The sequence below is a fragment of the Nematocida major genome (genome assembly GCF_021653875.1).
Source record: "Nematocida major strain JUm2507 chromosome Unknown 2393, whole genome shotgun sequence".
Taxonomy (NCBI): domain Eukaryota; kingdom Fungi; phylum Microsporidia; genus Nematocida; species Nematocida major.
Window position 1 is genome coordinate 129,642 of NW_025952952.1, and position 13,965 is coordinate 143,606.

General features: G+C 50.1%; 12 protein-coding genes across 12 annotated transcripts; 5 read left to right on the forward strand and 7 right to left on the reverse strand.

Annotated features, from left to right (window-relative positions):
* Position 1: 1 nt before the first annotated feature.
* Positions 2 to 1,840, forward strand: NEMAJ01_0935 (uncharacterized protein; the record flags this gene model as incomplete). Its single annotated transcript, XM_047914773.1, has 1 exon — positions 2 to 1,840. One exon carries the CDS (start codon positions 2 to 4, stop codon positions 1,838 to 1,840), a length of 1,839 nt encoding a protein of 612 aa, XP_047770730.1.
* An 829-nt stretch (positions 1,841 to 2,669) lies between these two features.
* NEMAJ01_0936 (uncharacterized protein) lies at positions 2,670 to 3,395 on the reverse strand (the record flags this gene model as incomplete). The annotated part of the gene is made up of 1 exon (XM_047914774.1): positions 2,670 to 3,395. One exon carries the CDS (start codon positions 3,393 to 3,395, stop codon positions 2,670 to 2,672), a length of 726 nt encoding a protein of 241 aa, XP_047770731.1.
* A 415-nt stretch (positions 3,396 to 3,810) lies between these two features.
* NEMAJ01_0861 (uncharacterized protein) lies at positions 3,811 to 4,107 on the forward strand (the record flags this gene model as incomplete). The annotated part of the gene is made up of 1 exon (XM_047914699.1): positions 3,811 to 4,107. One exon carries the CDS (start codon positions 3,811 to 3,813, stop codon positions 4,105 to 4,107), a length of 297 nt encoding a protein of 98 aa, XP_047770656.1.
* A 250-nt stretch (positions 4,108 to 4,357) lies between these two features.
* NEMAJ01_0937 (uncharacterized protein) lies at positions 4,358 to 5,305 on the reverse strand (the record flags this gene model as incomplete). The annotated part of the gene is made up of 1 exon (XM_047914775.1): positions 4,358 to 5,305. One exon carries the CDS (start codon positions 5,303 to 5,305, stop codon positions 4,358 to 4,360), a length of 948 nt encoding a protein of 315 aa, XP_047770732.1.
* Positions 5,306 to 5,925: 620 nt separating this feature from the next.
* Positions 5,926 to 6,762, reverse strand: NEMAJ01_0938 (uncharacterized protein; the record flags this gene model as incomplete). Its single annotated transcript, XM_047914776.1, has 1 exon — positions 5,926 to 6,762. One exon carries the CDS (start codon positions 6,760 to 6,762, stop codon positions 5,926 to 5,928), a length of 837 nt encoding a protein of 278 aa, XP_047770733.1.
* Positions 6,763 to 6,827: 65 nt separating this feature from the next.
* Positions 6,828 to 8,507, reverse strand: NEMAJ01_0939 (uncharacterized protein; the record flags this gene model as incomplete). Its single annotated transcript, XM_047914777.1, has 1 exon — positions 6,828 to 8,507. One exon carries the CDS (start codon positions 8,505 to 8,507, stop codon positions 6,828 to 6,830), a length of 1,680 nt encoding a protein of 559 aa, XP_047770734.1.
* A 214-nt stretch (positions 8,508 to 8,721) lies between these two features.
* NEMAJ01_0940 (aurora kinase A) lies at positions 8,722 to 9,531 on the reverse strand (the record flags this gene model as incomplete). Its single annotated transcript, XM_047914778.1, has 1 exon — positions 8,722 to 9,531. The coding sequence occupies one exon, from the start codon at positions 9,529 to 9,531 to the stop codon at positions 8,722 to 8,724; it is 810 nt and encodes a 269-aa protein (XP_047770735.1).
* Positions 9,532 to 9,563: 32 nt separating this feature from the next.
* On the forward strand, positions 9,564 to 10,001 carry NEMAJ01_0941 (desumoylating isopeptidase 1; the record flags this gene model as incomplete). Its single annotated transcript, XM_047914779.1, has 1 exon — positions 9,564 to 10,001. One exon carries the CDS (start codon positions 9,564 to 9,566, stop codon positions 9,999 to 10,001), a length of 438 nt encoding a protein of 145 aa, XP_047770736.1.
* A 20-nt stretch (positions 10,002 to 10,021) lies between these two features.
* NEMAJ01_0942 (uncharacterized protein) lies at positions 10,022 to 11,065 on the reverse strand (the record flags this gene model as incomplete). The annotated part of the gene is made up of 1 exon (XM_047914780.1): positions 10,022 to 11,065. One exon carries the CDS (start codon positions 11,063 to 11,065, stop codon positions 10,022 to 10,024), a length of 1,044 nt encoding a protein of 347 aa, XP_047770737.1.
* Positions 11,066 to 11,164: 99 nt separating this feature from the next.
* NEMAJ01_0943 (uncharacterized protein) lies at positions 11,165 to 11,809 on the forward strand (the record flags this gene model as incomplete). Its single annotated transcript, XM_047914781.1, has 1 exon — positions 11,165 to 11,809. One exon carries the CDS (start codon positions 11,165 to 11,167, stop codon positions 11,807 to 11,809), a length of 645 nt encoding a protein of 214 aa, XP_047770738.1.
* Positions 11,810 to 12,088: 279 nt separating this feature from the next.
* Positions 12,089 to 12,601, reverse strand: NEMAJ01_0944 (mediator of RNA polymerase II transcription subunit 6; the record flags this gene model as incomplete). Its single annotated transcript, XM_047914782.1, has 1 exon — positions 12,089 to 12,601. One exon carries the CDS (start codon positions 12,599 to 12,601, stop codon positions 12,089 to 12,091), a length of 513 nt encoding a protein of 170 aa, XP_047770739.1.
* Positions 12,602 to 12,620: 19 nt separating this feature from the next.
* On the forward strand, positions 12,621 to 13,946 carry NEMAJ01_0945 (ubiquitin-like 1-activating enzyme E1 B; the record flags this gene model as incomplete). The annotated part of the gene is made up of 1 exon (XM_047914783.1): positions 12,621 to 13,946. One exon carries the CDS (start codon positions 12,621 to 12,623, stop codon positions 13,944 to 13,946), a length of 1,326 nt encoding a protein of 441 aa, XP_047770740.1.
* Between the last annotated feature and the right edge of the window lie 19 nt (positions 13,947 to 13,965).

A 13,965-nucleotide genomic window follows, 5' to 3' on the forward strand; every position in this document is an offset into this window, starting at 1 on the left:
GATGTTTGCAATTCCCGTGGGGGTTGGGTCAAATGGCGGGAATTCATTTGAGCTAGCCAAGTTGCTGAAAAGAGACCTGGAGAGGGCGTTTTCGCTTGGGCACAGCGCACTAGGGCAAATGCATGCAGAAGTGTGCAGGGGTGCGCCTCCGGGGGAGAGCCTAGAAGGCAGAGAGCGGGGAAATAGGGAGACACCAGACGAAAGCGGCGGTGCAGATAGGAAGAGGCTGCGCGTGGACATATCAGACATGGACTCGATAGCTGCAGACAGCCTAGCAGATCTGGGGATGGCTGTATTCATATGCTCTACAACCGGAGACGGCGACGCGCCCTACAACATGCAGCAGTTTTGGAAGGCTCTGAAAAGAAAGTCTCTGAATGGAAAGTTTGACTTCTACTTTGCAGTGATTGGCTTGGGGGACTCAAACTACACAAAGTACAACTATGCAGGAAAAAGGCTGTTTAATAGGCTGCAGCAGGTTGGAGGAACGCCGCTGTGCAGGAGATGCGACTGCGACGAAATGGACCCCATGGGCGTCTACACCGCATATACGCCGTGGGTCGAGGAGCTAAAGGGGAAGGTGCAGGAAAAATGGGCTGCGCTTTCTAAAAATAGACTCTCCTGCCTTGAGGCAAAAGAAAAGCCGCACAGGGGCACATACTTGGGGAAAAAGCAGCTGGCGCCTGCGCCAAGAGAGGAGCTGGAAAAAATAAACAGCGTGCTGGGCGAGTGCGAGAACACATGCACAGAGGCAGGCGGCAGCCTGTCCGGGCTTGGGTCCATCTACTCCGCAGTGTATGAATACAGCATAGAGCTGGACATTCCGGGATACGAGTACTCAATAGGCGACGTGCTGTCAATAGAGCCCGAAAATGCGGACTACAAGGCTGTTTCCAGCGAGATTTTCTTTGACGACGAAGAGCTGGCCTCAAAAAAAATAGACTACAGCTCGATTCCTATGCACCACCACATAAAAGACCTGTACTGCATGGCCAAGGAGGGAAAGCATGTGGTTAGCACATGCCCCGAGGGCCAGAGAGAAATGTATCTGGCCAGGCTGGGCGAGATCAGCCAGTCGTATGACATGTACCACCAGTACATTCTGCAGATGAAGAAGCCATTCAAAGACGTGCTGCGCGACTTCTATCTAAAGATATCGGTGAAGTCTGGGCTGATAAGACGCATATACCCGCGATACTACACAATTAGCAAACGAGATGGACAGGTGTACAGCATAACCGCAGGGCGGATAGAGATGAAGCACTACAAGCAGAGAATCAAGGGCGTGTGCTCAGAGTATCTTTTCCATCTGGGGGAAAATAGCTGCGTTTCAGTAGACATAAAAAAGACGCAGCTGGAGATAGAAGGGGATGTCCTGGTTGTATGCACAGGCACAGGCATGGCCTTGGGGCGGGCTATAGTAAACGAGTATGCGCAGGGACGGGCTCAGGGCATATCCAGCGTTTCAGTTCTGTTTGGGTTCAGGTCGCTATTCATAGATTGCCTGCACTTTGCGGAGATGGTGGAGAAGGGCCCGGTGCGGGTGCTGCACAAAGGCCGGCATTTCTATGTGTGCGCTGAAAGTGAGGAGAAAGGGGTAAAGATGCTGCTGGGGCCCTCGAGAGCCAGCCTGTGCAAGGGTCTTTTGGCAAAGCACGCAGTTAATCCGGGAGACGTAGAGGAGAAAAACTACATTGAGAACATTTTAGACATAATAGACACAGAAGATCTTGACAGGAACATCATTCTATGCGGGAGCGTGCGTCTTCTAAAGACAGTCCCGGGGATCTTGGAAAGAAGAACTGGGGGCGCAAAAAAGCCGCATAGCGAGTGCTGGTAGAAGCTGCGTGCATTTTGCACACGTGCTGGCAGAGCAGGCGCTTTTAGAAGAAATAGCGCTGTTCGCTTGTAACTGCCGATTTTTTCTGCTGTTTACACTCTACTTTGGGCCTACGCCCAACTCCAGCAGCGATTTATTGCTCGAATGGACGCCTACAACCGCCATTTCCCCTATGCACTTGCCTACAATATAAAACATATTCTGTATTTACGCCTTCAATTGCATCATTGTAATATGGTCCTTTCATGCCGCGAGTATGAAGCCACTTTTGCTGTTTCATCATTGTACAAATGCAGTGATTTGGTTCATCACAGAAAGATTGGCATAGGCCTGGGCACAGCCCCACAGCGTATAGAAATAGATCTAGCGATTTTATTATCTGGGCAGGCCCGCTTCTTGGCGTGTGTTTCCTTATCTGGTTTTCTTGCGTCTGGAATGTAAGTTGCTCAAACGCATATGCTTTTAGACGTGCCCAAATGATGCACGATTCTAAAGCTTGGGCACTCGCAAGTCGCTGGCAGGCGTTGAATAGCCCCACTAAGTTGCGTGGCTTTTTCAGAGCTTGCTGGATACATTGCAAGCCATGGAAGGCTGGAAGTGCGCCGTGTGGGCCTGCCTTTTGGCTTTTCGCACAAAAGAAGCTTCAAACAGAACTGCCTCAGCGCCCACAGAAGAAGCCGCCAGTAGTTTTAGCTCCCTGCACGGGCGAAACTGCATAAAAGAGATCGCCCAGGCAGCTTGAAAGGGGCATGCTGTTACTTAAAAGCGCCGCAGAGGTGCATTTAGTCTGGGGCACGGCATGGCTAAGCTGCGCTGTTTGCAAAGGCGCTCAAAAGTCCTCTAGGGACACGCCGTTTACAAAAAGCGATTTGAAGTTGGGAAGAACGTCTTTGGCCTCCTTTAAAATAGCTTCTTTGAGATGGGCAGAGCCTTCTATTCCAGAGTCAACCACAGCCTTTATCCATCTGGAAACATCGCAGTTTACAGGCATGGTATTGGACATAGAGTGGCTCGGCAGGCCTTTGTATTCGTGTATGTTCCAAGCCCACACAGAAGCGGCTGTTTGGTAGTTCAGAGCCTCTCTTAGAGTGTAGTTTGTCTGAGAAACAAGGGTTTTGGTTGTTGGCTCGTACATGCTGGCGATGTGCTGGAACACACTGTCGGGCACATACTTCGCGTAGGATGCCTCTATATGCTCGCACATTGCCAAAGTCAGATTTGCATAGTGCTCACTCTCAAGAATTGTCACCAGCGCGTCCTCCCTTTCGCAGTAAAGGCGCTTTCCAGGAACAATGCTCAGACAGTCGTTTTCAGTGGGGTCTATCCATCCGTACAGGAAGTCGTGGACATACTGAATCGGATAAAAGTCAAAGATAGAGAGCGCAAAAACAGCCGCTGCTGCAATGGTTAGAATGGTTATTAGCACCAGAGAACAAACCAAAATGCTGTACATGCAGTCCGGGCGCTGGTGCTGCACGTCTGCAAAGCCGTGATATGAAGAGAAGTCGCTGCAAAAAGCGGCTGGTAAAAGAAGCAGACCAAGAATAAAGCACATGCAAAGGCTGCTTGCTTGCTGTATTTATGCATCAAAGCATCAAAAACAGCCGGGTTGACGTTTTTTTGGAAGCGATAGAAGTGACGTTGATCTCTGGCACGAAGCTGCAGAAAGCACCGCTGCACGCTGCAGCCTGTTTTTGTGGCAGCGGACAGCCGTATGTTTAGGCCTGCATTTAATTTAATTACACGCTAAATTAAACATATGCATATTGCACACAATAGACGCGTCTTTTTTTAATATAAAGGGCCCATTTACGCACAGACAGCACACACCCACAATAGACCGGCCCATTTTGCATGAAAGACCATGCAGGCCATTTAATGTGTCCAGATTAGATAGCATCTGGAACCTAGTTTCATGAGTCCATAAATCAATGAAGGTATAAATACCCGAATAACAGAATGCAAGCAAGATGAGAGCAACAACATTATTCACAATCCTATGCGTAGCACTAGTACTGTTCGGAAGCGTGAGCGCCGCATCGTCCACAACAAAAGACAGCAAGAAAGACAAGGACGCTGCCAACCCGAAAACAGGCAGCAAGAAAGACAAGGACGAAGACAGCGATGACGCAGAAGATGAGGAGTCTGATGTGAAGAGCAAGATCATCAAGAAGTCCAAGGCCACCGAAAACGCCAACAGCAGCAGTGCCAGCGTTTCCCTAGGATTCGCATTTGTAGCCATACTTGCCGCCGTTTCTATGATTTAAGGAAATAAAGAGCAAATACAATATAGAACAGCCCAAGTTCAGCGCGCAGAACCGCTCCTTTTATTTTTCTACGCCAAACTGGGCGCGCACATCTAGGCTTCACCATGCGCGCCCAGTTTTTTCTGATGGCTTCTAGCTGCCGAGCAGGCGCTAGCCGAAAAAGCAGGAAACCCGCGGGCAGCTGCCTCGGCAAGCAGGAGCCAGGCAGGCCTGGAGCCATTGCAATTAAAGCCTATTTATTAGCTTACAACTAATTCCTATCTTTGTTACTAACCAAATATCCAACAACACAGCATATTGCAACTGTAATAATGGACCCAACAAGAATTACAACCCAGTATTTTGCGAGGAAGCCTTGGTCATCGCTGCTGTCTGCACTATCGTTCTTAATGTGTTTAACAAAGTCTGTGAGGTTGCGGCGCTCACTGTACAATTCGCGAGGCTCATACACACAGCCCGAATTACTCGAGGACCCATTTTTAGAGGTTGGGACTGTTATATTATTGGCATGTATATGGTATTCCTTTTCAGTAGAACTATCTTTACATATGCCAATAATTTCTTTGTGGTCATCTTCTGAAAGAACCAGCGTCATTATAATGTCCGACAAATCTTCTTTCTTTCTTCTTTTTTCCATGTAATTGGATTTATCGGAGATAGTCAGTCCTATAACTTTGATGGATTTCGAGCTTTCGGAAGATTCCTTTGCAGGTTTTTCTGTTATAACAAGCGAAAAGTTTGCACTGTCAATGTAGTGCTCTTCCCCAACAAATTGCTTCATGGCAGCAGAGCGGCTGGAATTGATCTTCTTCAGTACTTCATCCACGTTTATATCCGTTCTAAAGCAAATCTGGGCCGCAATTGTTCCTCCCAAGGGCTGTTCTTTTTCTTTGGGTTCGGGCTCCGCCGGCGCTGCCTCATCATCCGTCTTCTTGCCATCGTCGCCTTCTTTTTCGTCCCCATCTTTGCTTGGATTCTGTGCAGTAGCTTTTTTCTCTACAGGAGCTGGGGCTTTTTTTCTACTGTCAGTAGAGGGCGTGAACCCACTGTTTACTAGACACACAATAATATCGGCGTTATTGTCGCTTTTGGCCACAGGATCAGGCTTTGCAGCTTCTGTCTCCGCTGCACACAGGCACCTTTCAATAGATACAAGACCTATCGCCACCATTGCTATGCTTATCTTAGAAAATTTCATTAAAAAACAAAAAGCAAAAACTATTTATGCTATTTTTTTAATATATCATTTTTGTCCCATAAGACTCGAATTGCAAATAACAAATAGAAACATGATCTGTCCTTTCAATATTTATTATAACCAAAAGATTTTTATATATCCTAAAGGGCAAAGATTCCCTCCTTTTTAATTTAATACTTGGCACGGAGAGCCAATGGACGCCTTAGCAAAACAAACACCAGACAAGCCAAACACAACATGACAGAATAAACAAGCTCCCTTCAAGCACAACTTGCATATCGCATTTTTGTTTGTCTTTTTTGAACACACAAAAAGCCTTCGTGCTGCTTCTATCTCGGTCTTGGGTGTTTATATGCTTGCACAGGACATCCCCAGGGGCCAGCGCGCAGTGCTTCGCCGCGATTTGTGTGTGGCATGCCCTCCAAAAACACGCTCTGTGCCTGTGGTGGGCTGGCCTCGGCGAGCAGAAAGATCGCGCCAAAGCCTTTCCCGCACAAAAAACGCCCGCCCAATATTTAGGCGGCACGCATATGCATCAAAGCGATGAGAAGCACCTCGGATGCTGATCTTAGAAAGGCGCCAAAGTTTGTGCAAAGGGCGCAGAATCTGAAGCCCACACATTAAATTATTTTTTTGAAATACTTGCTCAGCTTTTCTATCTTTTTGTGTATGACTATAAACAATGCAAGGGCTTTCTTGTCTTCGTACAAAAACACAATGCACAGCGCAGTGTATGCATGGAAGATGGCAGTGCCCAGCACGGTAAGAGCGGAGGCCGACAGATAGAGGCGCACAAGCTTGCTTTCGCACAATCTGTAGCCTTTGTGCGCATGGCGCCTTTCTTCCTTGTACTTCTCTGTCTGCAAATCCTCTATTTCTTTGCTCTTTTCGTTTAGGCCTGCAACTGTGCTACATGCGTGCTCTTGCAGCGCGCAGTACTTGGCGAGGGTTTTTTCGGTGTGCTCCTCGAGCTTCTGTATTCTGCGCTTTAGATACAGATCAAGCAAGCAGAAAACGCTAGTAGCCGCCAGAACGGTGCAGTTTGTTTGCGAGAGAGAGACAAGAATTGCGCAGATTCTCACAAATTGCTCGGTGTACTTCTTTAGATAGCGGGCTCTCTCCTCTGCAATGCTGCTGCACGCGTCCCTTTCTGCCAAAAGCGCAGAAACGTCGCTTTCCGCGCCGCCCTTCCACACCTCTGCCTCAATCCGCCGGTGCATGCACATGGCGCACTTCGAGAGATACTTTATCTCAACAGGAAATATAACCAGCTCCTTCAAAGAAGAAACTACACCGGCAAGAGCAAGAAAAAGCAGTTTTTTGCAGTTTTTATCTTTTCCGTATTTAATTATTCCAAGGTTCTTTAAGATGCTTGCCGACTTGTTAAGCACAACAAGCAAAAAATACACCACGCACAAAAAGGATATGCGAGCTGAAAAAAACTTGCGAGCTCGCATAGCGCTTTGAAGAAAAATTAAAATATTTCTTTTAATTTACCCAAACGCTGCACATACTTGTTTATTCAAAACATCTGTGATATGTCATCCGTGTTGTAGCCCTCATCGCCAGACTGCAGATAGAAGGGGTCCTTTGCGGGTTTCCCATGCCCATCTTTTTTATTATGTGGATTCCCCGAGGGGCTTGCCTGGTACATGTGCTCGCTCTGCGGAGTCTGGACACCCGTTAGATAGTTTGCAAGCGGGCCAGGCTGCGCGTGCTCGTTGTACATGCCTGGACTGGGGGGCACATACGTGCTTGCCTGCCCTGCCGCCTCGTCGTACAAAAACTGGCCCGGCGCTGCATACATGTGTTCCTGTCTTTCGGGCTCGCCATAAAGCTGCGCACTTTCAGGCGCAAGCGCAGGGTCGTGTGTGTACAGCTGCCCGTCTGCCTCATTTACATACTCGCACGCCTGCTCCCCACCACACTCACTTCCGGTATAGGCATACTCGCCCTCGTCTGGAAACTGGGCATAGCCGCTGTCCTGGTATATGTACGCCCTGGCCGGGTTTATGGAGGGGTCAGCCTCTGCATACGCGTACTCTGCGCCGCCCTCGTGCTCTTGCGGCTGGCGCAAATACTCGTGCGCGTGCTGCGCCTCGCTTTCCGGCGCCACCAAGATGGCAGAGGCCACGTGCCCTGCGTTCTTGCAGTTATACGCTGTGTTTTGCGAGGGCCCGTGCGCGCCCTCCAGCTGGTACTCTGCCATGATGTCGTGGTGCTGGGAGTTGGATATTCTTGCAATGTGGTCCACCACAGGCGCAGCATCCAGAGCGCTGTCTTTAGCGGCAGCATCAGCAACACTGCAAGCAGCGCTTTCAGTTTCAGCAGGCTCGGCAGCCTCCATGTCTTCATACAGTGACTGCTCTAAGCAGTGCTCCAGCTCCTGCCCCCCTATTTCGGCGCGCATTTCCTCCTCTATCTCTGCCTCTATGTGCGGACTTGTTTCAGGCGCAGAACTCTCGCCCACCGGCGCTGGGGCGCTGATTTCCATTTTGCCCAGGGACTGCGCCAGGTTGGGCGCGCAGCTTTTTGCAGGCTCTTCTGCGGCGCTGGCCTTTGTGTCCGGCCCGTTCTCTGCAGCTCCTCGAGGCGCTATTTCGTCGACTATCTCTATTTTGGCATTTGTGTACGGAACTTCGTTCAAAATTCCGCTCCCCAGGTCGCACCCAATCTCTCCCTGCGCGGTTGGAACGATTTCCACTTTTCGTATGCTCAGCCTCCCTATGTTGTACACCAGCAGGCGCAGGGCGGCGCCTCGGTGCCTCTCCAGTATGGACTCAAACTCGTAGACGTTTGAAAACGTCCCGTTTTCGTGCCCTATGATGTAGTCTTCGTTTTTTCGGAGGCCAGACTCAATTGCTGGAGAGTTGTAGTCTACGTCCAGCACTCGGAACGTGACCGGCGCCATTTCTTCTCGGTGCAGCTTTATGCTAAAGCCGATTTTTTCGTTGTTCTGCCGAAGCATGTCCACAGGGTGGGTGCTTTTTAACCTCGAGTCGTAAACCATCAGCTTTATAGATCCCTGCTCCCACAACTGCGTTATTTTTATTATGTCGGCCTCTGAGGTGACAGCCTCGCCGTTCACCCCCACTATGTAGTTGAACACTGGAATTACTCCGCATCTGTCTGCAGCAGAGTTCTTTGTCACCCGTATCACGTGCAACGATGCCCCGACGCACTTACTTGTTGCTCCACCCATTCTAAATATAAAAAATTATGTTTCTTTATTTGCTGCACTTTATAATAGCAGATCCAAACAGGCCAAATAAACAAACGCTGAAAGCCAGCAAATCAGCAAATATTTTGGATCTTGGGCGGGGCGCCAAGGCAGGTTTTAGGGCATCCCGCGGCACGGCTGGCCAAGAAGCTCTGCATGTAACAGGCGTGTGTATTGTGTATTTATTAGTTGACTCTTAGTCTTTCTTTGCGCGGGTGTGCGTCCGTATCCACCGATGCGATAGGATCTGGTCTATGGAGAGCCTGTTTTCGGGCTCCCTTACAAGTAATTTGGAGATAAAGTCTTTACATGCGTTGGACAGATACGTCGGAAAAGAGAACTCAACAGACTTTATTCGCTTGAATGTCTCGTCTGTGCTTCCCTTGGTTTCAAACGGAGGATTTCCAACAACAAACTCGTATGCCAGCACGCCAACGCCCCACAGGTCCACATATTTGTCGTGCTTTTGGTGGCACACCATTTCGGGCGGCAGGTAGTCCATGGTGCCGCAGAACGTGTACCTTTTGCTGTCTATGTTGTGCACGGCCCACCCAAAGTCTGCCACCTTTAGCTTGTTGTCTGCGCCAATTAGAAGGTTCTCGGGCTTGATGTCCCGGTGTATCACGTTTTTGTTGTGTATGTACTTCAGCGCCTGCGCCATCTCAGAGATGTACTTGGCGCCCTCCTGCTCAGAAAACCGCTTCTTCTTCTGCAGAAGCTTGAACATCTCCCCCTTTGCTGCATACTCCAAAATTATGTACACATGCAGGTCGTCGTAGAAGTACCCATAGAGCCGCAGAATGTTTTCGTGCTTTAAATGGCTCTGTATTTCGATCTCCCTGCGCACTTGCTTTGTTGCGTTGGACTCGGTTATTTCTGCCTTCACCAGAATTTTCAGTGCGACTATAAAGCCAGACTTCTTCTCTCTGGCTAGGTAAACCCGCCCAAACTTGCCTCTTCCCAAAGATGCGCCAATTTCGAAGTCGTCGAACTTCCACCTGTTCATTCCGAAATAAAAGAAAATATTACAAATTGTTTATGGTAAGTGTTGAGTTGTGGGTCTACAACATAGGGAGCGACGCCGTGGTAAACATTATCAACCAATTTCTCCAGACCAACATACAGGGCATCTGGCACACCTCTCTGGTGGTCTTCGACAAAGAGTACTACTTTATGTCAGGAGTCCAGCAGGGACCACCTGGAACCAGCCCATTTGGGACGCCTGTCCAAAAAATCGAGTTTGGAAGCACGGAAATGACTGAAGAGTGCTTTGCAGCCTTCCTGCAGGAGATAAATAGCCTGTACACAGAGAAAACATACCACATCATAAGAAACAACTGCAACCATTTTTCCAATGCGCTTTTAAAGCGCCTGGTAGACAGGGAAATACCGCAGTACATAATGGAGGCCTCAAAGCTGTTTGAAAACACGCCCTTTGAGCAGATGCTGTCAGGCATGTCGCCAGGCGCCAAATAAACGCCACCCGTGCACTTTCTTTACTGTTTGCAGCTTCGCGCGTCCTCCGCCACTTCTTGGCTCTTTTCCTGTGCTGTGTCTTTTGCGCCTCCGTGCCGAGCCCTCGCACTGCTACCATGCGTCTGCGCAGGCTCTCCCTTGGGCGCATACGTGCGCATTTCCTTGGCTGAGTCAATTAGCACCATCTGCTGCCCGTCTGATGCAATGTGCAGTGCGGGCTTTTCCAGAAGAAAGAGCGACTTTCCGGTCACAGGGCAGATGCTTCGCGTGTACAGGCTTGGCCCAGAATAGACCAGGCTGTCTCTGTGCTCGCACAGAACTGTAGCTGTGTCCCTTGTGCTTATTTGCTTGATTTGGCACATGTTTCGCACGTCTATGGTTTTTATCTTTTTTCTCGCAGAAACAATCATCTCCACCCCCATTGAGTGGAACAGGCCCTCTTGGACCTCTAGAATGTTTTCGGCCTCCACTGCAACCTGCATGCACCGCAGGTCCACAATGCACAGGGTCTTTCCTGCAGAAAGAAGACACGACCCGGCGGGGTGGATTGAGAGCGCAGAGAGGCCGGGGGCGCCTCCTGTGCAGAGGCTTTTTCCGTGCGAAAAGTCAAAAACCTCCAGGCCTGCTGCACTTTGCGAAACAAGCCAAGGGTTGTACGGGTGCACCGCGCCCCTTATGTATCCGGGCAATTGGTGCAAAACGCCTTCCTTTTCTTTCACATATGACACAAGCCCGTCTGCATGGACTACCACAATCCCGCCTTTGTGCGCCTCCATTTTCACCACCCGGGTTGTGCCAGGCTGGAATCTTTCCGCATACACCCCGTCCTCGTACACAAAAACATCTCCGCTCCACGTGCCAACATACACCTTTCCGCCGCTCATGCACACAGAGTGCGCCTGCTGCGGAAGTGTTTTGGCGTGTTTCATCTCCAGCTGTGCGACTAGCTCGTAGTTTTTGGCCCGGGCTGCGTACGCGCATACGGCCTCATCCATGGTACGTGCCGCCGCGCTTAGTGTTTTCTCAATTTCCATGCATCCATCTTTTAGAAGAGCGTCCTCCATATGTAAAACAAATATTTTATTCGCTCTAAGTCTAACACCGTTTCACACACCGTATAAGGCGTTTCTGGTATATTAAAAACAATGAAAAGGAAACCTGGAATGGTCCGCCTTCTAGTGGTGTGTGCACTTTTGGCCTTTTTATGTATAATACGCTGCCACCAGCACATTGAGATAAACCCCGACGATTTTATTCCGCAGAGGCGGAAGGTTCCTGGCATGGAGCACCCCGACTCTGTCTTGGACGTGCTCGAAAAGCTGCTGCACAATTTCCCTGTTTTAAAGTCGAAGTTCATAATGAAGTTCCAGAAGTACATAAACCCAAGCAGCCCCGACGGAGCCAGCAACCCGTCCACATACTTCAAGCTTGGAATAGGAAATGTCCCCGAGCCCGACGAAATTCTGAAGAGGTTTCAGTCCATTATAGACGCCTCAAGCATGCTAAAGGAGGAGTCGCGGTCTCTCATATGGCACCTAGAAACGTACGCCGACCAAATGTTTCTGAATGAAAAAGCGCTTATACAAAAAGCCAACGGATACCTAACAGACATGGAAGAGCTAATCGAGCAGCACAAAGCAGAAACCGACTCTTTGGCGAGCGCAAACATCGTGGTCAAGTTCAAGTCCAAGGAAAAAGAGGCTTTGAAATGCATAAAAGCCATCAAGCACATCCGGAACTGGGAGATGCAGATCAACCTCAGGCTCTCCCGGTCTTCTCTTCCCAAGAAAATGATGCACATTGGGTAATCGCGACCGAGACCGACGTAGTGCAGTGCCCACTCGAGCGCTCAGACCCATCGAGGGCCGCCCAGGAAAAACATATAGCAACTGCGGAAGCATACAGCAATCTTGTGTGTTTATTCTGCAAAAACCGAAAGCTGGCCAAGGGCTGCTACCAAAAAAGGCCAGCGAAGCCCCCCATAGATAAGCCAGAAATAAATAGGCATTCACACAAGCGCGTCGTATTTTTCCGCTTTCGTGCGCCCAAGCACAGAGCCTGCATCTTGGCCTGCTCTGCACTCGGCCTCACTTTCTTAGGTAGTCTGTGTAGTACGAGTTGAACAGCCCTGCCTTTCTGGTGGCCGACGTGCTTTTCTTTTTTTCTATTCGGTGCGACTCCACAAAGCTCTGCGTGGGCTTCTGGAAGGGAAGGCCGTCCAGCGAGCCCATCATGGAAAATATAATGTTTGTGTACCGCGTCCTAGACACCTCTCTCTCGGTTGGCGCCTGGTAAATGGTTCCGTGCATCACGTAGAAGTAGTCCTGCACCGTGATATTGTCCGGAGAAGTCCTCTCATACTTCTTGATCACAAAGAGGGCGGGGTCCTCGGAAGAGTGGACAGCATATTGTATTCCGCACATCTTCTTCAAGAAAGCGTCTGCCCCAGACAGCGGCCCGTGCATGGTTTGCATTTTAAGCACCTCATTGTTGCAGTTTTTGTCGTAGAACTGCGAGCACGAGAAGTACTCCAAAACCGTCTCCGCAGTGAGCATGTTCTGCTGCAGCCATATAGGGTCCCTAAAGCACGTGTTCTCCATGTGCAAATTTTTATACTCTATGCAGCTGCCATATAAACAGAAGCTGCTTGTGGTTGGCGCGGGCGGAATAGGAAGCGAGCTGGCAAACGTGCTTGCACACACATACACGGGCCACGTTACGTTTGTGGACATGGACACCATTGAGATGTCAAATCTCAACCGGCAGGCCTTTTTTGCAGAGAAAGATATAGCCAAGCACAAAGCGCAGATTCTTGCCGAGCGCCTGTGCGCATGCACACACGGCCGCATCACAGCAGACTACTATACAAAAAGCATAGAAGACGTGTGCTTTGGCCCTGCGTTTTTCAAAGGCTTCACGTGCATAGTAAGCTGCGTCGACAATGTGCCTGCGCGCGAACACCTCAACAAAATGGGCTTTTTCTCCGGCGTTCCGATCATAGAGACTGGCTCGCGCGGATACGAGGGACAGGCATACATCATAGCGTCCGGGCAAACCGAGTGCTATGCATGCACTGAGGCACTCCCCGGGAAAACGTTCCCCATCTGCACTCTGCGAAGCACGCCGACCGAGTGGCACCACTGCGTGCATTGGGCCAAGTACGACTTTCTGCCCAGTCTCGAGGAGGCGCTGGGCTCTGCAGAAGCCCGTGCGGGCGCGCCAGGGGCTGAAAGCGAAAACAGCACGCAACGCGGCGCCGAAGGCACCCAGGAAGCCATGCCCGAGCACTTTCTTCTAGATGCGTGCAAAAGCGCGCCAGACAACTCCCGCCAAAGCCAAATTGCGCGGGTTCTGGATGGACACAGGCTAAGCCTCGAAAGCCTTGGCCTGGAGCTATCCGGGCTAATTCGGGCCTTTGCAGAAAGCCCAGAGCTTTTATTAAGCGAGTCCTTGGATGCACTCCACCAAGCCGCTGCAATGCGCGCCAAGCAGTTCAGCCTGGATGTGCCGCCGTGCGAGAAGACAAGAGAAGTGCTGGACCAAACAGTGCCTGCGGTCATCACAACAAACAGCCTTGTTGCCAGCATGGTTTCTCTGCAGATGTCTCTGTTGCAGAGAAAAAAAGTGCACAATGTGTATTACGTGGGCGCTTACAGCCCAATAGCGAAGGTTCAAGGCGCAGGGCCCAGCGCATCGTGCCCGCTTTGCCGGTGCATTCCGCACGTTCTGAAGGCGCAAAGCAAAGAGACGCTGCGGTCCCTTCTTGCGCGCATAGAGCTGCGGCTGGACAGCGTCACGGCTGTGCTCAGAAATGCGGCGCTTCTGTACGACGAAGAGTACGTGGACCTTCTGGAGACAGAGCTTCGGGACTTGGGGGTGCACGCGGGCACGGTGGTCAAGGTGTGCACAGATAAGAAAGCACATCTGGTGTACATAAGCGTATAAAGAGAATGCAAAGCAATTA